Source organism: Sinocyclocheilus rhinocerous, unplaced genomic scaffold, assembly GCF_001515625.1.
Source record: "Sinocyclocheilus rhinocerous isolate Xijiao unplaced genomic scaffold, SAMN03320098_v1.1 scaffold585, whole genome shotgun sequence".
Taxonomy (NCBI): domain Eukaryota; kingdom Metazoa; phylum Chordata; class Actinopteri; order Cypriniformes; family Cyprinidae; genus Sinocyclocheilus; species Sinocyclocheilus rhinocerous.
The window spans coordinates 2,153,297-2,178,280 of record NW_015630024.1 but is presented as its reverse complement, the minus strand read 5'-3'; the positions used below and the strand labels follow the sequence as shown (position 1 = coordinate 2,178,280).

Here is a 24,984-nt window from a genome sequence, read left to right as displayed (position 1 = left end):
AATATTTAAAATGTTATACAAGAGTTTATACAAGAATTTTACAATTATATTTTTCATTTAGAAGTATGTTATGAATTTTTATATTAAATTGTATATTTTAAATGAATAATTAAAATATATATAATTAAAGATTATTGGAATATTTTTAAAATTATATTCATTAAAATTAATATAAATATGATTAACTGTAAATCAGGGTTATTATAGTCAAATAAAAATGAAACTAAAATTAAAAGCATAAAAAATGCTTTCATAACTAAAACTAAATGAAATCAAAATTAATGCGAACTACAGACATAAAAATGACAAAACACAAATGAAACTGTTAAATATGAAAATACTCAAAATATTTCAGATTCAAAATATTAATAAAAACTGTAATAGTAGGAGTATCTCAATGATACTACAATTGAGGCAGATTGTAAAAACATGGCCCCATTCTTGTTCGCTTTTTTTTTTTTTTTTGGAAAACCTGGCAACCCGTTTTAGGTCACGCGATATTCGGCGAGATGTGAAAGTTCAGCAACTCCACGTGGGTGTCTGCATGGTACAGCGGGAAGTAAATAAGTTGTTGTGGTGAAGATAGATTATACTGCTGTCATAAATACATGCAAAATTCGTTTTCTAAATTAATTTCACTTATTGTAGAAAATGGCCGTTAACGTAAAAGCAGTCGAGTCGGTTTTGTTCAAAAGACATTGCTGAGATCCTCACTGAAGAGTGTGGTGACATGCTGAGGTGCTGTCGGATCATTCATATTGTATCAAGTCACACATTTATTCCAGCTCTCAAAAACAAAGGTGAGTTTCTTAACAATGCGTTTTGCTGCAAAGTAACTGATTCACCGCTAACTGAAACGCTCTTCAGGGTGGCCGGATCCTAAATTAAAGTTCCGTGGATTTTGCATGTCCAGCAAGATGACTGAGGATTCATCAGACGCCCAAATCAAAGCGTTGAAAAGACCAGCAGATGATACGCACGCTGAAACTGAGTATGAAGACAAGAAGCTTAAAACAGACCAGGATGAAAGGAAATACCCCAAGAAAAAGGTGGCCCTGCTGATGGCTTATTCAGGCAAAGGGTATTATGGAATGCAGGTGAGTTATGATGATGCAGCAGCATAGTGATTTATATATTGCTGTGCTGTCCAAGCATTAATACTTGTCCTGTGCATCCAGAGAAATGCAAAGAACTCTCAGTTCAGAACCATTGAGGATGAACTGGTCACTGCTCTTGTGAGAGCCGGATGTATTCCAGAGGGCCATGGAGATGACATGAAGAAGATGTCTTTCCAGCGGTGTGCACGAACAGATAAGGTGAATATTTTAACCTAATGCTCAATTACTTACGCATTTTCTAATAAAATATTGTATTTTATGCTATTATAGGTAATTAAAACTACAATTAAACTATTTATTATTTACATATTTCCTGTTCAATGACAGAAATCAGTGTTATATTTGTATTATTTGTATACTATTATTGTATTTATTAATAGTTTGAATGAAACTGCTTTTATTTTTATATTTTCAGTTGACATTTTAGTTTGAGTAATTTTTGCGCTTTTTATTTTTTCATTTTTTTTTAACAAAAAAAATTTTCTTTTTAGCTTTTACTTATGTTTATTTCAGTTCTGATTTGAGTCATTTTAATACTACAGGTTTTAATTTATTTTAGTTGCCATGATTTCTTTTTTTTCTCGATTTAGGATTTTTAGTGTAATATTTATATTGCATCTTATTTCAGCTTTATTTCAATTAACAAAACAAGATTTTTAATAGTGTTAGTTAACAACACTGATGGAAATCTGTACATCATGTACATGTACATAATTTAAATGTTTTCAAACTTGCAGGTTACAAGAGGGTCACAGGTGGCTTCAATTCCAAAAACAACTGTGACGCCAGAACGTATTCCTACATGCTTCCCACGGTGTCTTTCTTCCCAAAGGACTATAACCAGGAGGACACGTCATTCCGTCTGAGTTCAGAGACCCTTCAGAAGGTCAACCGCTTATTTGGCCTGTATAAAGGCACCCACAACTTCCACAACTTCACATCCCAAAAAGGTCCTCGGGACCCCAGCGCCAAGCGCTATATCACCCACATGTCCTGTGGAGAGCCGTTTGTGAGACAGGAAGCTGAGTTTGCCGTCATCACAGTAAGAGGCCAGAGCTTCATGATGCACCAGATCCGGAAGATGATCGGTCTTGTGATCGCTGTGGTCAAAGGATATGTGGATGAAAGAGTGATCGAGAGGAGCTGGGGAGAGGACAAAGTTGACGTTCCCAAGGCTCCTGGGCTCGGGTTAGTGCTGGAGAGGGTGCACTTTGACCGATACAACAAACGCTTCGGAGGAGATGGCATCCATGAGACTCTGGAATGGACTGAGGAAGAAGAAGCCATTGCTGCTTTTAAGGACAAGCACATTTATCCCAGTATTGTGGAGACTGAGCTCCATGAGAAGTCCATGGTAAACTGGATGGCTACTCTATATATCCATGATTTTGAAGCAACGGCCACAGGAAACCAAGAGCGCAAAGTAGGTATTGTTTTGCAGGTTTGTTTAAAGTTATAACTTCGGAGACTGGGCCGCAGGGCAGTATTCCAACATGATAACGACCCCAAACACACCTCCAAGACGACCACTGCCTTGCTAAAGAAGCTGAGGGTAAAGGTGATGGATTGGCCAAGCATGGGCATCCTCAAACGGAAGGTGGAGGAGGGCAAGGTCTCTAACATCCACCAGCTCCGTGATGTCGTCATGAGTGGAAGAGGACTCCAGTGGCAACCTGTGAAGCTCTGGTGAACTCCATGCCCAAGAGGGTTAAGGCAGTGCTGGAAAATAATGGTGGCCACACAAAATATTGACACTTTGGGCCCAATTTGGACATTTTAATTTAGGGGTGTACTCACTTTTGTGGCCAGTGGTTTAGACATTAATGGCTGTGTGTTGAGTTATTTTGAGGGGACAGCAAATTTACACTGTTATACAAGCTGTACACTCACTACTTTACATTGTAGCAAAGTGTCATTTCTTCAGTGTTGTCACATGAAAAGATATAATAAAATATTTACAAAAATGTGAGGGGTGTACTCACTTCTGTGAGATACTGTATTTTTTTTTTTCCCATTCTGCTGAATATGAATTATAGACACTATATTTAATGTTTATCCAAATGCATTTTTTTCAGGATGATGATGAAGATGGAAACGTATCTGACTGAATCACTCAGAAGCAGTCTTGTTTTTTTCTTTTCTTTTTTCTTTTTTGGTTTTATCTTTTATTTTGGTTTTTACTTGTGCTAACATTAATTTCCAAAGATTCCACTGTAATTAAAATTCTGAAATAAACATGATTTTGTTAAGGCTTGTTGCAGTTTTCCTTTTAACCGTTTCTTTTCTGTTAAACAGTTTTAATGTCTGTTTGCAAGAAAGTGTATAGTTCAGTTGTTAGACCATTTATTCTAATAGATTATTACTATTTTATAAATGGGTTATACTTTTGTGTATTATAAATATATGTGTTTGTATAAGTGTTTGTAATGCACCCAATGCAGCGCTAAATGCAGCGGCTAGAGTCCTTACCAGGTCAAGAAAACATGATCATATTACCCCAATTTTACAGTCTCTGCACTGGCTACCTATTAAGTTCCGTATCAATTACAAAATATTATTACTTACCTATAAGGCCCTTAATGGTTTCACTCCTGCGTACCTAACTGGTCTTTGCATCTCATAATCTTGTACTGCAGTTATATCTGATCAAATACGCATTAATATTCTTTAGCATGGGTTGAACAAATCATTTTTGCTTGGATGGAACAGTTGTTAGTAATATTTGACCAGCAGTATCTGTACTTTCACTCAAGTAATGGAATTGAGTACTTTGTCCGTCTCTGGTTGTTTCTGCCACGGGACGTAACTAGGATTTACACAAGCTTCAGTCTGGATCCAGAACACCTGAGAAGAGATGATGCCAACCCCTCAGAGGACCTCAGATGATGCCAATCCTCAAACAACATACAGAACTACCACATTTTGCTATAAGTTTGATTGCAACGTATAATCATTGCTGTTAATAGTGTTCATCGTCTGTTTGATTACGACATTAACTGATTTTTCCCCCGTACATTTCTGCCATATGTACATTAACTTGACAGTCGCCACCGATAAACTACTACTAATATATTGTAGAAACTTAAATGTTCTGTAAAGCTGCTTTGCAACGATTTGTATCGTGAAAAGCGCTATACAAATAAACTTGAATTGAATTGTTTTCTCCAAACAGCTGTCTCAAAAAGTAATTTTTTTCTCTCTCTCTCTCATTGGAGACACTAGAAAGTTCCATCTTTTAAATAAACTACAGAATTTGTCCATGACAAACCAATTTAAATCGAACCTGAAATCCAAACTCTGAAATCACTCGGTAATCACACAATTCTGATTGGTCCAGCCTGATGGGCGCAGTGAAAAGTAACTCGCTGCAGTAACCAACTGCTTTTGACAATAATTCCCACCTTAATAATAAGGACATTTGAAAAGTTCAATTGGAAATGAATTTGAAAATACAGAGTGAAAAGTTCATGCAGTTCCTCCAGCTGAGCACTAGGGGCGACCTCATCCTTTGACATGAACACACCAATACATTTTTTTAGTGAAACAATCATGGCGCCGTCCGCGGACAGCAACGTGAAAGAAGAAAACAGCCAGATTTCATATAAGAAAGATATAAATACTAAAATAGGTCGTATACTACAAAACAAGAAACATGCTAACGACATATTCGACGTTATTCAATATTTGCAGGTATGTTATTCTTATTTCATAGTGGACTCGACACGTTATACTCCGGTCTATTTGTACTCCTATTATAAAACATACATTTTTTTCTCACTTGCAGTCCGAAAAGGATAAAGAAATAATTTTCGCCACCGATGCTTGCAAAAGGATTTTCTGTCAGTTGTTCGACAGAGGAGATCTTTATGTTGGTGATCTGCCTCAGGAAGAGGACCTCATGAGTGGTACGTTAAATTACTGCATCTTAAGATCATTGGATAAACAAAGTTAATGTATTGGACTGGCATCTGACTGTCCGATTTATCTGTATTTTACAAAGAGGAACGCTTACATAGGGCACATTTCTATGTGGTTATTACATATTGTGTATGCAAAACCAGCTATCAAGTTATGAACTTAAATATACACCATTTATTGTTTGTTTTGTGTATTTTTTTATGAATTTTTTGTAGTCAAGTCCAATCTAAAAAGTAAACTTAAACGGTAAAATTCCCAGGTGATCGCAGTGCTTTAGACAAATGCCGTATATTCATGAGACACCGTTACAACAACTGTGTGGAGCTTCTGCTGGAAAACATAGGCCATGAAGCTTTCCAAGTGAAGGTGAGTGAAAGTAACATGATGGTTTAGTTTTTATAAACGTGGTCTTTTATGTAGTTTACATATGCAGTAGATTGGAATATAAACAAATCTGATATCCAATAGCTAACAGACTAGTGTTGTTTTAATATATATATGTCTGTTCTTTTACTGAACTAAATGATTTTTATTACTATAAAAAATCAAAACGACGGTGGGGGTCGGTGACGCGGTGGGCAAGTGACGTAACCGGTGTTGCGGCTTAACACCGGTATAACCGTCAGCACCGTCTATTGCGGCAAGCCTATTGCAGACTGAAGTCATATACGAATAAAGCTTATTCCTCTCATGTACACAGACCCTGGTGGAGCATCTTCTCTCAACGAAAGAAGACATGTCACTGCTCATCTCCAGGTTTCAAGAGTTTTTGGAGATGGACGATGTGCGCTACTATGTCATGAGTTCAGTACGAGACAACATTTACAGAGTCATGGGCCGAAACAAAAAGGTGAGTGTGGTTGTGTTTACATTGCCAGTTTTTCTGCATATTTATTCTGTATTATCAATTATACAAGCTTGTTTTTCTCTTTTTTAGGCTGTGATTCCTGTATATCAAAATAATGTGTACACACTCCTCTCAACTATCAACGTACCCAGCCACGGATCAAAAATTACAAATTTTCTTGTCAAACAAGCATGTAAGTTTGCTTTATTACCGTAGTATTGTCCCTACAAGACATTGTCCTTCATAAACACTATTTCTCGCTGTGCTTTATAGACAAACCTGAAGAATGGAAAGTAGCCAAACTAAAGGTACATACTTTTTTATTATACATTTCCGCATTTATTTGTCTAAAATTTATGCTGACGTTATAAATACATAATTTTTCCCATATAGGAGCATAAACGAGCTTTTGAGCAAATGTGGCTGCTGTTTCTCAAGTTCAAGGTAAAACAACCCTCACTATAGCATCACACTATACTCATTGTCTATAAAGACCTTTCCTAAGGTTTTTTGAGGTTCTTAACTGGTGTTTGGGCTCCCATAGTTACCTAGCAGCATGTACAAGAAGATCCTGGTGATCCTTCATGAGTCCATAATGCCACAGATGAGTGATCCCACACTTCTGATTGACTTCCTGAGCGCTGCCTATGACATTGGTGAGTCCAGGGTGTACTAAATAATTATTATTCATGACATTAAAAGTTATATATCTGTAATGCACCTGTTTTTCTCAGGTGGGGCGATCAGTTTGTTGGCTCTGAATGGCTTGTTCATCCTCATCCATAAGCATAATTTGTAAGTATTAAACCAGGCAATTCTCTGATCGACATGACCATTTTAATATTTTTTTATTCAAAACCATCTTTGTGGGGTTGTTGTGTAGGGATTACCCAGATTTTTATAAGAAGCTGTACAGTCTGCTGGATCCCTCCATCTTCCATGTCAAGTACAGAGCACGTTTCTTCCACCTGGTGAACATCTTCCTCTCTTCAACGTAAGTTTGCTCTCTACACTTTTATTTTGGTTAAAGATCAATATGAGCATGAGTACATAAATGTCGTGTTTTGTTCTTAAATGCAGTGAAATAGTAACCCGTTTGCTCTGACTTGCTCTGACAGACATCTGCCAGCCTATCTTGTGGCAGCGTTTGTGAAGCGCTTCGCTCGCCTGTCTCTCACAGCGCCACCTACAGCTCTCCTCATACTTCTGCCATTCATCTGTAATCTCATTCGCCGGCATCCCTCGTGTAGGGTTCTCATCCACAGACCCAGCTCTGCAGAAGGTATGTCACTGATAGAATGATCAAATTATTATTCATTTAAAATAAATACATATTTATTTATACATAATTATTTTTTATTTATTTAATATTTGTATATATTTAAATTACATGTTTTATTTATTTGTGAATAAATAGCTATATGTGTGTGTGTATGTGTATTTTTTGTACTTTGTGTAAAAAAAAAAATATATATATATATATATATATATATATACTTATTTTGTTTTCATTTAAAATATATATTTAAATGTATTTTATAAATTACTGACTTAAATATATTTTATTTTGTATTAATTACTAGTTATTCTAAAAAATATATTTTATTTATTATTTATTTATTTATTCGTTTAATCTATACATTATTATTTTGTGTTTATTTGATATGTTTTTAAATATACATATTTATTTGTATTCATTTAAAATATGTATTTACAAATATATACATATTTTATTTGTGTTATTTATTATTTATTTATAATTTTTGTTTGTTTATTTTTTCAAAATATATGCATATCTGTTTAGTTATTTTGTTTTTATTCATTTAAAAATATATGCATTTATTTGTTTGTTAAATTATTTATAAAATGTTTTATTTTGTATCAATTACTATTTATTCTAAAAATGCATGTATTTAATTTATTATTCATCTTAATTTAAACCAGTATAAATATATACATATTTATTTTTATTGATTGAAAATATGTACATTTACAAATATATACATATTTTATTTATTTATTGTTTATTTATTTATATATATATATAAAAATCTATGCATTTATTTATTTAAAATATATTTTTGTATTAATTACTGTTTATTCTAAAAAAAATATATTAAAAAAAAGCATTTATTTATTTAATTTATTATTCATGGAATACAGGGACACTTGTCATTTTTCTGTATTTATTATGAAAAATTGTTCTTGTTTTTTTTTAATCAGAGCCTTGTGATGACCCGTATGTGATGGAAGAGGAAGATCCAGCTCAGTGTCATGCTCTGGAGAGCAGCCTATGGGAGATCAAGGTAAGACTAAATCCAAGAATCTTCATATTGTTGTTTATTTGGAGCTGTCATTCCTGACATTGACATTCTGACGGCCTCACCATCAACAAAGTCGACAAAGAATTAACCTATGAATATCTAAAAGGATATTGATGAAAAAAGGCCAATCTCTTAGACTTTGCAGAAGCATTACCACCCAGATGTGGCCAAGGCTGCCTTGAAGATCAACGAGCCACTGACCGAACAAGAGGAAGATATCAGTGAGATGCTAGAGCTCTCGACATTTGAGGTAATTAGCACCATTTGGGAGTTTTGATAGTTATATTTGCCATGTGTTACAAGTATAAAATTGTTAAATGAATCATTATCCCCTCCACATTTTGTATGGCAGCTAATGGAGCGAGAACTCAAAGCTGAAAGGAAGACGATACCGCTAGAGTTTGACACAGCCACAGAGCTCCTGAAGAGCCCTAGAGAGGTGCTCGGAGTGCACTTTTCTCTAGAGTAACCACTCTTATTTGCAAATATGATCTTTCCAAAAATGTATTCTTTGTATTAAAAAAGTTTGTGCAGTCAATTCCCTGGGCTGAAGAAATAAACATTTGCAAAAAATGAACATGTGCTGAATATTTTGTGTCCACTAGTGAGTGTTGATCAGACTGTAAAACAGCAGTACAAAGAAATAATTTAAAGAATACAATGGTACAAAATACCATGTGATTTTATTTGTTTAGTTTGTTTATATTATTTGTCACTTTCACTTTCACTTGGTCACTTTCACTTTATAGTTTTAACTCATTGATGGCCAATACAATATTACCACAGTTTTATTGTATGGACAATAACTGTAGTTACTATGGTACCCCCCCCCCCTATTTTTCTCTTTTTTAGCCCTTATTAAGCCTCTTCAAATAACAAATAAATCCAAACAGCATACATTTTATGACAAAAAAACGTACCTCTTCATATAACAGATCAATCCAAACAGCATACATTTTATGACAAAAAATCGTACCTCTAATAAAAATAGCATTACACAAAAATTCAGCCACTTTGTTTTGCATAAACATACCATACTTAACGTAATCTAAACATTCTATGTTGTGATTTTGTTCTTTGCTGCTGCAGCATGTCGTTTTGCTCCAACCCTCTAGGTGTCGCTAATGTGAGTACGTTCATTCCAGTACGTCAAAACGCAGCAGTGGTAAATGAAGTGCTTCTCTGTTGTTGTACTGAACTTGGCTTTAGTAGTGTTAGGATTTTTCACTCCCGCTTTTGCAAAAATGTCCACCGAACGTCTCGCTAAAGTCCCAGAGGTTGATTTAGATCCCAATGGCGTCTTCAAATACATCCTCATACGGGTGCACAGCAAAGACGACGATTCATATGTTGATATTGTGAGAGGATACGCATGGGCCGAGTATCATGGTAGGACTCCATTCAAGAGTTTGAATGAATGACATGTGATGTGCACATTTATTGAATGCAATTGGTTTTGAATATGAGAAAATACATTTTAAAGAAGTTTTAAAGCTGTAGTTGAATGGCAACTGCCAAATGTTGATTTTGGCAAAACTTAATTAATATCCTAAATCATTGTATTTAGGGGAAATACTGGGCCAATGTCGAATCTCTTGGTTTTGATACTGTTATTTATGATTAGTTATTTATAAATTATGATGTTTCTTTTAAGAATGTTTTATTTTAACAATTTTTTAAAGCAACCCAGTCGTTCTACACTTACATTCGTTGACTCGTTCGTTCACTGAAGTGACTCACTCAAAACAGAAGACAGCCTGCGTACCAATGTGCATCCATCCTAAATTCTATGTGATTTTAGTCATTTTCAATACTATTTAGGGTGGATAGTATGCACATTAGGACGCAGTGATAGTCTCCATATGCAGAAACAGCCAGTGAATGAATCTTTTTCAATGAACTGATTCAAAAGATTCGCGTCACTGGGAGAAATAGAATGAATAAATAAATGTTTCGCATATTGAATTGTTGTGAATGATTGGTCTCCTTTTTTTGCATATTGCTTTGTGATTGGTCTTTTATTTCTTACAACAATTAATCATCTGTTTTGCATATTGCTATTATTTTCTCTTTCTTTCTTCCTCTGTATTAGATTTTCAACTTTTCTAGCTTTCATTTTACTAACGTTTTTTTTACTGCAGAAAAACACTTGAGTTTTGCTTAAATACAAAATAGTTTATTAGTCTTTCTAGATATGCATTACAGTTTTTAGGAACTTTCTCCACACATTTGATAGGAGAACAAAAGTTTCTTTGTATCTAGCTACAAAACCTTCATAACATTTTATCTCCTCAAGCTGATATCTATGACCGTGTGGCCGGAGAACTGGAGAGAGGTGGAGGAGTGGATTGTGAATGTCTCGGAGGTGGAAGAATCAAACATGACAGTGCTGCAAAAAAGATCCATGTCTACGGTTATTCCATGGTACGCATGATGTTCTAATTTTAAACAATTTATATTCCTTTAATTTGATTATCCAGTAATCAGTTCCATCTTTTTTTTCAGGGATTTGGGAGAGCAAAGCATTCTGTTTCCACAGAGAAGATAGAAACCCATTACCCAGACTATGAGGTGACGTGGGCGGATGAAGGGTATTGAATGGGTTACAGCTGCATATAAGGACGCTATTTCAAACCTACCTGTCTTAACGTAGCATTCAAGTCTTGATGTGCCAAGGCTGAGAAAGAACAGAACTTTAATGGATTTCTGATATGGATGGATGGATAAGACATTTACTCCAAAACTAAAGGAGAGGCCTCCTTTTAACTTCATGTGTAGTTTAACACATGGCAACAATGAGAAAGGAATGCAATTATGTTTATGGCCATTGGTCTTTAAATATAGAAAATAATAAAATAAAGCAGGTTAAGTACTTCATCCAAACCATAAAATGCTATAAAGTGCAACACTAACATCCTGAAATGATAATAAAGTCCAGAGAAATTTCCAGAACTGCTTTTTTGTCATTCAAGTTGGAAGAAATGTTTGTATGCGTCACAATGAGGGAAATATCTTGTTAAAACAAATTACTGTGCTTAACTACAACACACAAAATATATATTGTGATTTAATGATTTCTAAAGCACCATGCTATAAATCTGGACCCTCAGACCTGATCGGTGGTTGTAAACCTTGCCTGATAAACTTGACGATCCACATCCGTTTGTCAGCATTTTTAACAGAACATGCCATTAGGAGCACTGACTTTCTTGACTTGAAATATTACGACCTAACAACATCCGGAGAATGTTATTAACATTTAAAAACAGCTGCATTAAGTCAGCACATTTTTTTGTCATTTCAAGCCTGAAGATTAAAATAGAGCTCTTCTTGTATTAGTTGCATTTAAATTATTTAGTGCAAAGAAAACGGCAATGAATTGCACAACATCATATTTAATAAACGAGTTTACTTTTGCCTCTAGTACTGCATCTCTTATTGTGTCATTTTCTTTATTCATTTCTTGTTTCTTTGCTTATCTGTCAAGGTTTACCCTAGAAAGGGTTTACCGTTTGCTACAATTAGTGAGACCAGAACGTGCCATTCATTTTAGCTAAATAGTAACATTGTCAAGTGAAGTGTCTGGTGTTGAGGCCAAAATAAACTGAACTGTCTGTGCTGCATATTTTCAGAAGGGCAGAGCCGTTTTAAAGGAAGGATCTGGCACGTGTCTGGGGGTTAAAATGTAAAGTCCAGGCATTATCTCTTTGTGGAAGCAGGAGGGAGGGACGCAGGTGAAGTTAATAACTTCATATGTGGCAGGACGGTGCTTTTGCTCACTGTACGCTGAAGAAGAGCTCTTGTTCTGTCTTCTGGTGGCAAAAGTAAAGACTGGATTCATGGCTACCTGCCACTGGATTCTCCTTGTGTGTCTCACACTGAATTTCTGTCAGAGGGGTGAGATCTGGTGTTTTTGTTTTTTATTTGTTGTTAACGTATTCAGGTCATTTGCTTAAAGTATTGAATGCCACTTTGGGACATGTGTGCACTATTGAAGATTAGTCTTTTTTTGTTTCATTTTTATTTTTAGTGCTTTCAGTTATACATTTTGGTGGCTGATATTTCTAATTATTAATATTTCTATACATAAGCTCCATTAAGTTAAATCGATGTTAAACCTGTATTAATGTAAATGCAGTTTGTTTGCTGCTAAACCTGCAGAACCATCTACACTATATTCTCAGTTTATACAATCTCTGGTATTTTACCATTGATTTTCTGAATTGTTTAAGAATTCTCATCCTTGTATGGGAATGCAGCCTCATATCTGACATTTGTGTGTCAAGAGACCTTTGACTGCGTACTACGTGTGATTACTAAAAAGACAGACCTTTGTAACTCGAACAAGAGGAGATTTAGAAATCCAAGTGTTTTTAATGTCTTGAAGCCTAAATTCAGGCTAAATTGGACTTTCAATCACTTGCAGCATAATGTAATTGTTTCTTGAGCAGAAAATCAGCATATTAGAATGATTTCTGAAGGATCATGTGACACTGAAGGCTAGAGTAATGCTGCTGCAAATTCAGCTTTGCCAACGCCGGAATAAATTAAATTTCAAATTTATTAAAAATAGATATTGTTTATATGTTAAATGTTCATATTACAATTTTGACAGTATTTCTGATCTAATAAATGCAGCCAAGAGACTTCTTTTTAAAAAATTTAACTGACCCCAAAGGTTTGAATGGTAGTATATGATTTCTGTGCTTAAATAGGTTCTTTATTATTAGTGCAGTAATAAACTCCCAGCAAAAACATCTTATATTTTACAAAAAAATAAAAATCTTATGTTTGCCCAAAGTTGATTCAGGCACTTTATTTTTAATAACTTGAACATCATTTTAAATTAATTAATTAGTTGATTTATTTAAAACCCTCAAATGGAGTTATTTTTCATGAATTGCAAAATTCAACGTGATAATGTTATTTATGAAATATTGCATAAATGTTTTGTTCAATTTGAATGAAATAATTGCTCAAAGCTTTCATAATGTCTCTGTAAAAGTACAGTTATAGAAGTGTGATATGGTTGTGGATTTTATACACACAACTGTGAAAGGCCAATCACGTGTCTTCATCATTACTCTCATTCGCTAGCTGTGGCTCTGGAGCGAAATGACTGCAACAGTTCTCCAGAAGACAGATGTGATTTTGTTTGTGACTGCCAAGACTGTAGTGACGAGCAAGACTGTGGTAAGACACTGAATGTCTATATATTCATACCATCTGGTTAATGTATTTGTGTCCTTTTCTTGACATTTTTCCTGTTCTCGTTTATTGGTTGAATGTTAGGTTATCAGGGACGGAACTTTGTGTGTGATTTTGAGCACGAGGGGAAGTGTGGATGGACTGTCCAGTCAGATGAAGGTGGGTACATGTGGCAGAGACAGCAGAGAGGGAACACGCTCCCTGACAGCGGGCCGTCCTCTGACTACACCACTGGCACTTCCACAGGTACATGATAATTCAGCTTACCCTTCCTGCAGGAGCTCTTTATATTTATAAAGCCTTTCCAAATCCAGTGATAGATTTACTTAATACAAACTTAAACTGCATTCTAAGCTGCTTCAATGATTTTAAAAATGGAAATGCAAAATTTAGTAAAGATAGATTTCTTTTTTAAACAATTTTGATTAATATTTAGAAGAAATACACTACTGTTCAAAAGTTTGGTGTCACTGTTTTTTATTTTTTTCATTCTCTTATTTAGAAAGGACGCATTAAATTGATCAAAAGTGACCGTAAAGACATTTATAATGTTACAAAGGTTTTCTATTTAAAATAAATAGTGATTTTGAAATCCCACAAAAAAAAGCAATCAGTACAACTCTTTTCAACATTGATTATGATAATAAATGTTTCTTGATCACCAATACAGCATATTAGTAGAATTATGTGACACTGAAGACTGGAAAGTAATAGAAAATTCAGCTTTGCCATCACAGGAATAAATTACATTGTAAAATATATATTTTTTTTAAATACCAAAAACATTAAAAAAATATATATTCTTACTGACCCCAAACTGTTGAACGCTACTGTATATTTTAGGTGATGTAATTGGTTATAATTATATGCATATATTATTATTTATTAAATTAAGTTCACTTAATTACTTGCATCTATAATAATTGTACAAAAATTACAAAATGGTGTTTGAAATAGTTTTATTCAAAAATGTTTCAGTAATAATTTCCATTCATTAATGTTAGCTAATGCATTAGTTATCTTAAACTAATAATTAACTTTTTTACAGCGTTTATAAATCATAAGCATTTTACATTGCTCATATAAGGTTAATGTTAATATCTGCATTTAATATCTTCCATTAATAATTCATACTTGTTGTTAATACATTTACCAATGCTAATTTATACAAATTTACATTTTAAATGTATTAATATATGTAGAAAAAAACATTAACAAAGATTTTTAAATGCTGTAAAAATGTTATTCATGATGCCTAACAACATACTGAAGCTTTATCAAGGTTTCTCTTCATGTAATGTGTCTGTTTTCCTCAGGCTGGTTCATGGCAGTGACGGCTGTGACTTCAGATACTCCCAGAACCACTGTGCTTGTGTCCCCTACAATAAAACATTCCTCTCCTACCTGTCGCCTTCGGCTCAGATACTTCATCTGGGACTCAGGTTCACACATATACTAACACATTCAAAACTTTATTGAAAACTGGCCAGTTAATATGAAGAGCAGAATTAAATGAAGATAGGGACACATCTAACCCTATACGTGTGTGTTTCAGGTTACACAGGGTTGGGTGACACCCCACTGTGGGGATCGGTGTGGCAAATTGATGGCGAGAAAGCAGTGGTATGGAGACCAGAGAGCTCCAGCATCCGCAGCTGGAGGGAGGCCACCATCTACCTGGGCCGTATCTCGGGCCCTTTCCATATCCAGCTTCATTCGAGACGCAATGAAGGGAAGCAGGGAGATGTGTCCATCGATCAGATGGAATTCCTAGATTGTGCCCTGCCAGGTAAAGAGAAATAAAAAGAAGGGTAAAATTAATTCACGAACAGAACAACCAGAAGCATGATTCAGCTATTTTATTTTATTTTTATTTTTTATTTTTATAAAAAAACATTTTTTTTTTTTTTTGTGGGTGCACCAATGAAAGCCCCGTTTCTTTTTCTTTTCTTTTCTTTTAATTTTATTATGATTTTTTATTTTTGCCAGGGTACTGGTCACAATTTAGTTTTATTCTATTTTATTATTTATTTTATTTTATTTTTCATTAGAGGACACCAGTTGCATTCCTGGCTCCCTTTTCTTTTCTTTATTTGTTTACATAGATCAGTTGTGCAACTTAATTATCAAAGGTACAAATACATTTTTTAGAGGTTGCATTTAAAATCCACTTGCCTCATTTTGAATGTTCATGGTCCTTCAGGGATCAATGCATTAGATGGATCACAGTTTTAGTGATAATAAGGATGTTTGGATTCTCTCTCTCTTCCAGTTCCCCCTGAAAATGGAACATGCGGCCCTGGATTTGTGACATGTAAGCGGGAAGGATGTGTGGAGGACTATAAAGCGTGTGACGGCACGGATGACTGTGGTGATGGAACAGATGAAGAGAACTGTGGTGAGAGACCATGAATCTAGCGAGAGAAATCAGTGATGTGTTAATGATGAGATGTTATTTCATTGATTTAGTCTTCAGTGCATTTGGTTCCTGTGTTAGATCGCTGGTCTGGAGTCATAATCACTGATGTTTTGTTATGTTGATGTGTATTTAGTATATACAGAGGGCATGAGCTGTGACTTTGAAGATGGCGCTTGTGTATGGGACCTACGAACGATATCATCCTTGAAATGGACAAGGACCAATCAGATGAATATATCACTTTCTGAGCCTCTAAAAGGACCTGGAAGAGACCACACAACTAATACGATGGCAGGTTTGTGCGGCCCGGTCTGAACTTATTTATAATACAGCATATACTCTACCATTCAAAAGTTTGGGGTCAGTAAAATTTCTTTTTTAAGGAAGAAAAAAATAAATTATAATTTATATACAGTGAGGATGCATTAAAATTATTGCATTAAAGTGACAGTAATGACATTTATAATTTTACAAACAATTTCTATTTCAAATAACTGCGGCTCTTTGGAACCTTCTATTCATTAAAGAATCCTGAAAAAAAAAAACATCACGGTTTCCACAAAAATAAACTGTTTACAGCATTAATGATAATAAGAAATGTTCTTATGCACCAAATCACCATATTAGAATTATTTCTGAAGAATCTTGTGGCTGATATTCAAAGTTTAATAATATTCATACTGTATTTTAATCAAATAAATGCTTGATGAGAATAAGAAAGCATTAAAAAAATCTTGCCATCCCAAAATTTTGAATGGTAGAGTATCAAAAACTATCATTGATTTATGACCATTTTTATTTTACTTTAGTGAACTATAGAGCCATTAAAATGTTTTTAAGGTGTGTTTTATTCAGGGTTTTTTTCCAGTTTTTATTTTTATTTCTGTTCTCATTTTAGTTTTTGTTAAAGATAGCAATAAAATGTGCACTGAAATAGTCTCAAAATAAGCATCAATGAATTATTGCTCTTCAGGACATTTCTTGTATGTGACCAAACCTGATGTCATGAAGAGTGATTGGACGTCTTTTCAAAGCCCTCCCCTGGCACCTACCAATGACACACATCCTTGTCGGGTAAGTATATAGTACCAAATGCCTTACTTAATGCACTTGTTTGATCAAAAATCTATCCACATAATCAGGTTTAGGTGGGCGTCTCAATGTCTATAGTGGTTATGGCCTTAAATTTTACACCCATTTTTCATAATTACAGATGGTAATGTACACACATCAGTTTGGCCGAGTGTCTGGCGGACTTTCTGTGTTGGTGGCCGAGAAGCAGATCTATCCTGTATGGGAACGTGGAGGTGCTCTCGGAGACTTGTGGGTAAAGGCTGAGGTGGAGTTTGTTGTCAACAGCACGTTCCAGGTACATGAACTCATCGCTCCACTGGCAACAATTGGTTGTCACTTTTTATTACACTGCTGTCATAAAAATCTATCTAATTTATTGATCTTGCCCCAATCAGATTCTGTTTGTCACTGCCATTCGAGACCAAGCTTACGGAGGGATCGCTATCGATGATATTGTGTTGTCCCCTGAGTGCCACTTATCCAATGGTACTCTCTAGTCTCTAGTTTTACACCTGTCTACATTGATTATACACCACAACTGTAGGCTTGCCTGTATATTGTCTGTAATTTTATAAAAAATTATTCAATAGTCTCTCTCTCTTGCACTTCCCTGCATATAGAATCAATGTCACGTCCAGAATTTCCAAAGCCTCCCGCTCACCCTTGCACAGATGACGATCTGAAGATCTGTGACTTTAAGGAGGACTGTCCTGCTGGAGAAGATGAGGCTCAGTGTGGTGAGTTCCTCCATTATTTATATGTTCACGTTCAGTGTATTTGCATGCTTTTTTGTTGTATTTAAGTGTATAATTCCACCAAAAAAAAACAAAAAACATCTTTTGCTATTTATATAAGTCTGTTTAGTTTTATATTTAAGATCTTTAAAAAAAAAAAGATCATATCGCACATTTCTTCCCAATGGCACATTTTCTATTTATTTACACGTTTTCTATTTATTTTATGATATAAATAATCATATTCACACAATGTTGTGTACATAGGGGACTTCTCGTATGAGCTGGGAAGCTCTGGCTGGACAGATACCAGTATAGGGAGCCAAGCTTGGGAGCTAAAACTGGAGTATAATGACAATCTGAAAGGTGAAAAATCAGTTTTTATTATGATGGAACTAGGAAATGATTTTTTGAGGTAAGTTAAATTAGTTTCATTTGTGTGTGTGTGATTAGAGGAGTTCCTGACTGTGACTGGCGCTCCTGGGCAGCAGCTAAGTGAAGCCCAAACTCGTACCCCTCTCTTGGGTCCATCAGGTCCAGCATGCATCCTTCAGTTCTCCTACAGTCTCAGCGGCAGTAACCCACACATAGGTACAACATCAGCTGTAATACACCTGTCTCACCTCTGTAAGTCGGTATGATGGTAGGCTATAGATTCTCTTGCTCTCTCTGCAGGTGATCTGGCAGTGTATGTTGTAGACAGTGTGTTAGGGACTCATCCTGTGCTGTGGGAGTTTTCTGGAAGGACCAATGAGATGGCAGGGATTTGGGTAAAGGAGGAAGTCTATGTTGGAGCCAGAGATCATCGCCTTCAGGTAGACTGTCTAGTTGTGTGTCTGCTTTTCTGTCTGTAGGCCTGTCGCAATAATCAATATATCGACTTCTATCTGTCTGTCTGTCTGTCTGTCTGTCCGTCCGTCCGTCCATCGCCTGTCTGTCTGTCCGTCCGTCCGTCCATCTGTCTGTCTGTCTGTCTATCTCTATCTATCTGTCTATCTGTCGTTCTATCGTTCTGTCTGTCCGTCCGTCCGTCTGTCTGTCTGTCTGTCTGTCTATCTGTCTGACTGTCTGTCCTTCTTCTACAAACTCTATGGGCCAAACACAGGTGGATCTGAACACCTTATTCCCAGCTTCTTAAAATATCAGTTTAGCTGATGTGTGAGCAGAAGGTCCTACAGCTAATGCAGAGTAACTGATTCAAACATTACACTTCATTATAATTCATTTGTTTCATCTTCTCTTTCCCAGGTGCTCTCAGTGTAAACCTGCTATTTGCTGACAGCTCAGAAGAGCTTTTGTGGACGCGCAACAGTGCCCATGGAAACGTTTGGCATGAGGGCCATTGCTCTGTGCCTCCTCAGCTCACCACTTTCCAGGTGCACACAAAAGTTGTTTACACGCCTAAAGGATAATTGTCAGCAAAAGCTCTAGAAAAACACATAATGACTTTGTGAATGACCACAGATAATGGCTTACAAGATGATTATTATTGCATAAACTGACTACATTAAGCATCTTATGACTGTAAAAGGGGATGTTTAACATTTTTAATATTAACAATTGCTTTAATCTTCTTATCCTTGTTTCTACTTATTTTTTATTCTGTCTCTTTATCTCTCATATGTAGCTGGTGTTTGAGGCCACTCGCTCTGGTTTTGACGGTCAGTTGGCTTTAGATGATGTGGCGTTTGTGGCAGGACCATGTTCTTTGCCTACTATGTGCTCGTTTGAGAGTCAGACTTGTGGCTACACCAGTTCTGGAAGAGCCAGGTGGATACACCAGAGTTGGGCTTCAACAAAAACTGGACCCAAGACGGACCATACCTTGGAGACAGAAAATGGTGAGGGAAATATGAAAATTAAAGAAATTCGAGCTCAGTTTTGATCAAACACTTTTGCATTCAGTGTTTTTGTGTCTTATTCACTAACAGCTCACAATCCAGCTCAAACAAATAGTTCACCAAAACATTATTATTTTTTTATTTACTCACCCTCAGGCCATCGTAGATGTAGATGAGTTTGTTACTTCATCGGAACAGATTTAGAGAAATTTAGCATTACATCACTTGCTCACCAATGGATCCTCTGCAGTGAATGGGTGCCGTCAGAATGAGAGTCCAAACAGCTGACAAAAACATCACAATAATCCACAAGTAATCCACACGACTCCATCAATTAACCCAATTAACTCCATCCCAGTCCATCAATTAACGTCTTATGAAGTGAAAAGCTGTGTGTTTGTAATATGGATGGGAGTCGTGTGGATTACTTGTAAATTATTGTGGTTTTTATCAGCTGTTTGGACTCCCATTCTGACGGCACCCATTCACTGCAGAGGATCCCTTGGTGAGCAAGTGATGTAATGCTAAATTTCTCCAAAACAAACTCATTTTACATCTTGGATGGCCTGAGGGGTGAGTACATCTTCAGAATTTTTTTTTTTTTGGGTGAACTATTCCTTTAACCTGTTTTTACCAGGTTTTCTCTTTTAGCTGGATTAGTTCAAATAAATGATACGAATGGTATGTTGTGACCAGGTTTCTACATGCTGGCCCACAGCAGTTCTGACGTCCTTCCCGAGGGCAGTGTGACCACCTTGACTTCCCCTGTGCGTAGAGGTTTGTCTCACACCGAATGTGTACACTTCTGGTACCATACAGGAGGAGAAAAACCAGGTAAGAGAACATTATCTCATAAGTGTGTGTACAACTATTCATTCGCAGGTAAAAACAGGATATGTGTCCCCACACAGGCACGCTGAAAGTCTATATAAAGCCAACTGATGGAAACAGGATACAGTTATTCTCCAGTAGCATCAGGCAGGGACATGCTTGGCGTCATGGCCAAGGCAATGTCAACTGGCATGGGGATTGGCAAGTAAGAGATCTGATGCCTTGCCTTGTTTAGTAATGTAATGCAGTGAAACCTGTTTTGTTAGTTTATTGTGTTTAATAAAAGGTCTGAGTGTGAGCTTTTATGTATTTTTGGGATTCAGCTGGAGTTTGAGGTGAAAGGTGAAGGAGACCTATTCAGTTTTATCGCCATTGATGACATCACCTACTCGACTCACAGCTGCCCCACAACAGGTCAATCAAAATATACACCATTTACTTTCTCAATACCCATTCCTGTTCTTATTGTGAAAGAATTAGTGTGTTATTTAAAATAGAAAAAAAATCTTCATAATCTTGCTCCGCCCTTGACAACATTCCTTTACAGATGATATCACCAAACACATCTTATTTTTTATTATTAATATTCTATTTTTAAAAATAATTAATTAGGTTGTTCTTTATTATTACAATATATGTATATATATAATATCTTAGATTGTTTATCTTTTTTTGTGTTGTAATAATTGTTATTTGCATTATGTATTTCAGATAGCGTCTGTGATTTCGAGAAAGGTCTGTGTGGTTGGTCCAATACTCAGAACCCATCTGTAGACTGGTTAGACTGGGACCTGACTAGTGTGCAAGCTGAGATGTTCTACAGCACACCACCATATGACCACACACTATACACAGAAGAAGGTGATTTATGCTCTTAACTCATAATAAAGATTTTGTCACCAGCTCATGTATTTTTGAGGAACTGGGTGTAATTTAGTCTCTTTTCTGACTCTAGGACACTTCTTGGTCCTTCCTAACTCCCAGCGTGACACCGCTACCCAGAATGCCTGGCTGCTGAGCCCTCACCTGGCACCAACCAAAGGAACCTGTCTGAGCTTTTGGGTTTATCAGCCAACCATGTGTATGTATATATGTATCTATATCATCAAATGGTTAGTTTTAGTTGTCAGTGACCAAGTTTGTTCAGAAGTTTGTAATCATGAAGGAAAGAAATTAGATCATTTTTTGAAAGAAATTAGTACTTCTATTGAGCAAGGATGCATTAAAATGGACAAAAGTGACGTTTATACATTTATAATGTTACAAAAGTTTTCTGTTTAAAATAAATTATGTTCTTTTGAATTTTATATTCATATATGCAATATTAAGCAGCACTGTTTTCTCAACTGTTTTCCAAATCAACATATTAGAATGAAGGATCATGTGACACTAAAGAATGGAGTAATGGCTGCTGAAAATTCAGCGTTACCATCACAGGAATAAATTGAATTTTAAAATATATTCAAATAGCAAACAGTCATTTTAATTTTGAATAATATTTCACAATAATACTGTTTTTATTTTATTTTGTATACAATAAGTGCAGCCTTGGTGAGCATAAGATCTTTTTTTTTCAAAAACGTACATTCTTATCAACCCAAACTTCTAACATATTTGTCAAAAGGTCTCTAGCGATTATACACGATACTTTTCCTTAAAACCAGCATCCCGCTATTACATATCCTGTAAAATGCACTGTTAGTCACTTTGGATTTAATTTATTAATGATTATTATTATATTGCTTTCTTGGTGAAGATGACACTAAACTCACAGTGTGGAGGCTGTCTGAAGGGACCAGACATGAATTGCTGACGTTGCATGAAGGAGGTGGAAACTGGAAACTCTTCAGTGTCAATATCACCTCAGAAACAGAGTACCAGGTTACCAAAGCCAACTGTACTCTATGTTCATATAGGTTTTTATATTATAATGTGAGTGTGATTATACTGACTGTCTGTGTTTTAACGGGAGGCAGATTGTACTAGAAGGATTTAAAGGCGAGAAGGGTGTTCTTGCTTTGGATGACATACGCTATACTGTCGGGGTGAACTGTGCTGGGCAGAAGACAGACCAAAGTAAGAGTTCTTCCTATAGCAAGATTTAGTTTACTTTTGAGTCATTTACATTTTTATGTATTCTTGTTACCATCATACCTATGATTCTGTGTGAACATGAATGAGATAGGTGTGAAAACTTTGTTTAGTAAAAATCTTTTTATATACTTTTATATATATTTTCAGCCTCATCTGACAACACAGGAACCATTGTGGCCTCTGTTGTAGTCGTCATTGTGCTCTTAATGCTTCTCGCTGCCTTGCTGGTGTTCTACCTGAAGGCTAAACATAAAGCCAATGCTTTAATACAGGAGTCAAACGTATCTCATATAAACTGCGTTGGCTTTGGCAATGACATGTATGAATCTGGAAATGCTGTAAGTTATCTGGCTATATATGGTCTTGTTTTGTGTTGAAGGGATTCGGACATTATATACTCACCCCCCTTGTATTCCAAACCCGTACTTCATTTCTGTTGTGGAGATCAAAAAGATGCATTTTATGTTTGTTTTACACTAAATGTACTTATTGTATGGCTTAAGAAGTCATGTTTGAAGGTTTAAGAAGTCACATAGGTACTGTTATTGAGTTTTTGCATCATTTCTGAAGCTTGAAAAAAGCTCTAGTCAACATCTATTGTAATTGCATGGAAAAGAACAACCAGTATAGTCTTCAGAATTTCACGTTTTGTGTTCCACCGATGAAAGAAAGTCATATTGGTTTACTATAATCTCTAATATAAACTGTGCTCCAATATTTCAATATCCTTTTGTGTGCTTGCTTGTTTACAGGAACGTATGGAGGGGGTGAATACAAATACAGGACCGTAGGAGTTTGTTTTGGCGACTTTGCCACCAACTGGCAGCCTTTCAGTAAAACAGTCGACATCACAGCAGGAGAACTACTTGTGTCGCTGTGGCAGGACTAGCCCAGTCATAACACATGCAAAAACATACTACACGATATAGAGTTATCTTTACTAAGAGTGAAATATTGGGGTCAAATAACTTCACTATTGGCTGTTCTATATGCCATCACAGGATATAAATTAACGTCTTCAAACAAGTAGACCAATCCAATATAATGTAATTTAATATATGATCTACAGTATAAACAGAACAGCAGCGTAAACAAAAAGCAAACAAATCAACAAGCCCCGTGGTATTAGATGTCCATGATGTATATTGTTAGAGGTTTTGTGGTGTAAGTGTTCACCATGGCCATCACTGAGAAAGATGTAACTAGTGGATGGTCTTTCAACTTTATGGATTCTCTATTAAAGAGGTTCCAGAAGAATGCACTAAATTTTCAAGGCTACAATGCATAGTTTTTGTTATGGGAGAGGTGAAAATTGAAGTAAATGAACCATTTGAGGTGTTAAGTGTTATTCCATAAATCAAAATCTTGTATTGTATTCCCATTCTGCATATGAAAATGTAACATTAAATTGATCATTTATTTAAAAATTGTATCATCTGCAATTAATAGGAGTATTATACAACTATATTATGCAACTTTAATATTCTCTCAAAGGATATCTTAAAGTGTAAATAAATTGTACATGTATGTCGATAGATAGATAGATAGATATGACTGCCTTAAAACGTTGTTTTATCCATTAGCAAGGTGTTTATTAAATGTTGACTTCTACTGAAAAAATATATAAACGACAAAAAGATTACAAATAAAGTTGCTGTTTTTTGAAGATATGTCGTGAAAAGCGTCTATAATAGGCTACCGCAGTGAAAGTTGCTGTCAGCTTGTTAAAGTCGTTTCCACATATATTCAAGAGGGACACAACAGGCGTCCTCGTCGCGGAATGTATTTTGTAAAATAAACATTTCAAATATAACAAATATTTTTCTCATATACAATTATGACGTATTTTCTTTTCAAACTCAACGCTACAGACGGATGCGAAACCGAATTACGGCGTCTCTTAGCAACGGCGATGTCTCCACGGCAACATCCTCCTGATCCGTCTATCGAAAAGCTTCAGTAGGGTAATTCAAGCAACAAAATCCTCACGCTTCGCCAACAGTAAAAGATGAAAAGCTTTGCTGTGTTCAAAATTAAAGCTCGGATTATAAAACCAATGAAGGAGAGCAAAATATCGCTGTTTATTAATTGTTTTTGAGAAGTGACTCGTGGAGGGGTAACAGACACGACCGCGTGACAGTGATGCTGTGACTAAATTCACTATTATCTATCCCTGCAACCTGCATTGCTGTGCAAAAACCTGTCAAATAGTGAATACTTGCACTTACCGGCAGGATGGACCCCGGTGTGCTCATATTCTTACTTTACGTCATGATAGCCCACGAGCTGGTGTGTGGACTGATGCAGTACAGGAGACAAGCAGCCAAACCTCACAAACGCCTAATGTGGTGCTCCAGGTAAGATGTTTTTATGTGTATTTTACCTCACAAATGTGTTAAAAATGTCCCTTAAGTTAACTCAATTTGACCAACTTCTTTCTGGAACACCCACAAATAAAGAGAGTTATCCTGTATGCCTTAAATGTCTTGTAAGTGACCTAAATATGATTATGCTAACATCTAAATTAATAATACTTCATTTGACTGAAGCAACTTAAATTGTATCTTATTATTCAC

At 35.7% G+C, this 24,984-nt stretch overlaps 4 protein-coding genes across 4 annotated transcripts; all 4 read left to right on the top strand.

Annotated features, from left to right (window-relative positions):
* The first annotated feature begins 538 nt into the window (after window positions 1-538).
* On the top strand, window positions 539-3,351 carry LOC107739712 (tRNA pseudouridine synthase A, mitochondrial-like). Its single transcript, XM_016551917.1, is given in 5 exon segments — window positions 539-800; window positions 868-1,097; window positions 1,179-1,316; window positions 1,771-2,541; window positions 3,194-3,351. Coding segments are annotated over 5 exon segments (1,242 nt in total). The 5' UTR covers window positions 539-730; the 3' UTR covers window positions 3,227-3,351.
* A 1,261-nt stretch (window positions 3,352-4,612) lies between these two features.
* LOC107739711 (nucleolar complex protein 4 homolog) lies at window positions 4,613-8,876 on the top strand. The gene is given in 14 exon segments (XM_016551916.1): window positions 4,613-4,808; window positions 4,903-5,023; window positions 5,296-5,455; window positions 5,715-5,886; window positions 5,974-6,076; window positions 6,157-6,191; window positions 6,277-6,327; window positions 6,428-6,539; window positions 6,618-6,678; window positions 6,767-6,877; window positions 7,002-7,165; window positions 8,107-8,189; window positions 8,344-8,457; window positions 8,560-8,876. Coding segments are annotated over 14 exon segments (1,581 nt in total). The 5' UTR covers window positions 4,613-4,631; the 3' UTR covers window positions 8,677-8,876.
* Window positions 8,877-9,283: 407 nt separating this feature from the next.
* On the top strand, window positions 9,284-11,611 carry LOC107739750 (14 kDa phosphohistidine phosphatase-like). Its single transcript, XM_016551954.1, has 3 exons — window positions 9,284-9,596; window positions 10,504-10,631; window positions 10,713-11,611. The coding sequence occupies exons 1-3, from the start codon at window positions 9,377-9,379 to the stop codon at window positions 10,803-10,805; spliced, it is 441 nt and encodes a 146-aa protein (XP_016407440.1). The 5' UTR covers window positions 9,284-9,376; the 3' UTR covers window positions 10,806-11,611.
* Window positions 11,612-12,046: 435 nt separating this feature from the next.
* mamdc4 (MAM domain containing 4) lies at window positions 12,047-23,707 on the top strand. Its single transcript, XM_016551937.1, has 26 exons — window positions 12,047-12,104; window positions 13,305-13,400; window positions 13,500-13,661; window positions 14,732-14,857; window positions 14,971-15,204; window positions 15,688-15,813; window positions 15,968-16,129; window positions 16,808-16,908; window positions 17,048-17,203; window positions 17,304-17,394; window positions 17,529-17,645; window positions 17,910-18,008; window positions 18,096-18,233; window positions 18,318-18,457; window positions 18,696-18,747; window positions 18,891-19,018; window positions 19,270-19,483; window positions 20,180-20,317; window positions 20,395-20,519; window positions 20,638-20,728; window positions 21,026-21,175; window positions 21,270-21,395; window positions 22,071-22,195; window positions 22,291-22,390; window positions 22,556-22,746; window positions 23,161-23,707. Exons 1-26 carry the CDS (start codon window positions 12,047-12,049, stop codon window positions 23,197-23,199), a joined length of 3,285 nt encoding a protein of 1,094 aa, XP_016407423.1. The 3' UTR covers window positions 23,200-23,707.
* Window positions 23,708-24,984: the final 1,277 nt, after the last annotated feature.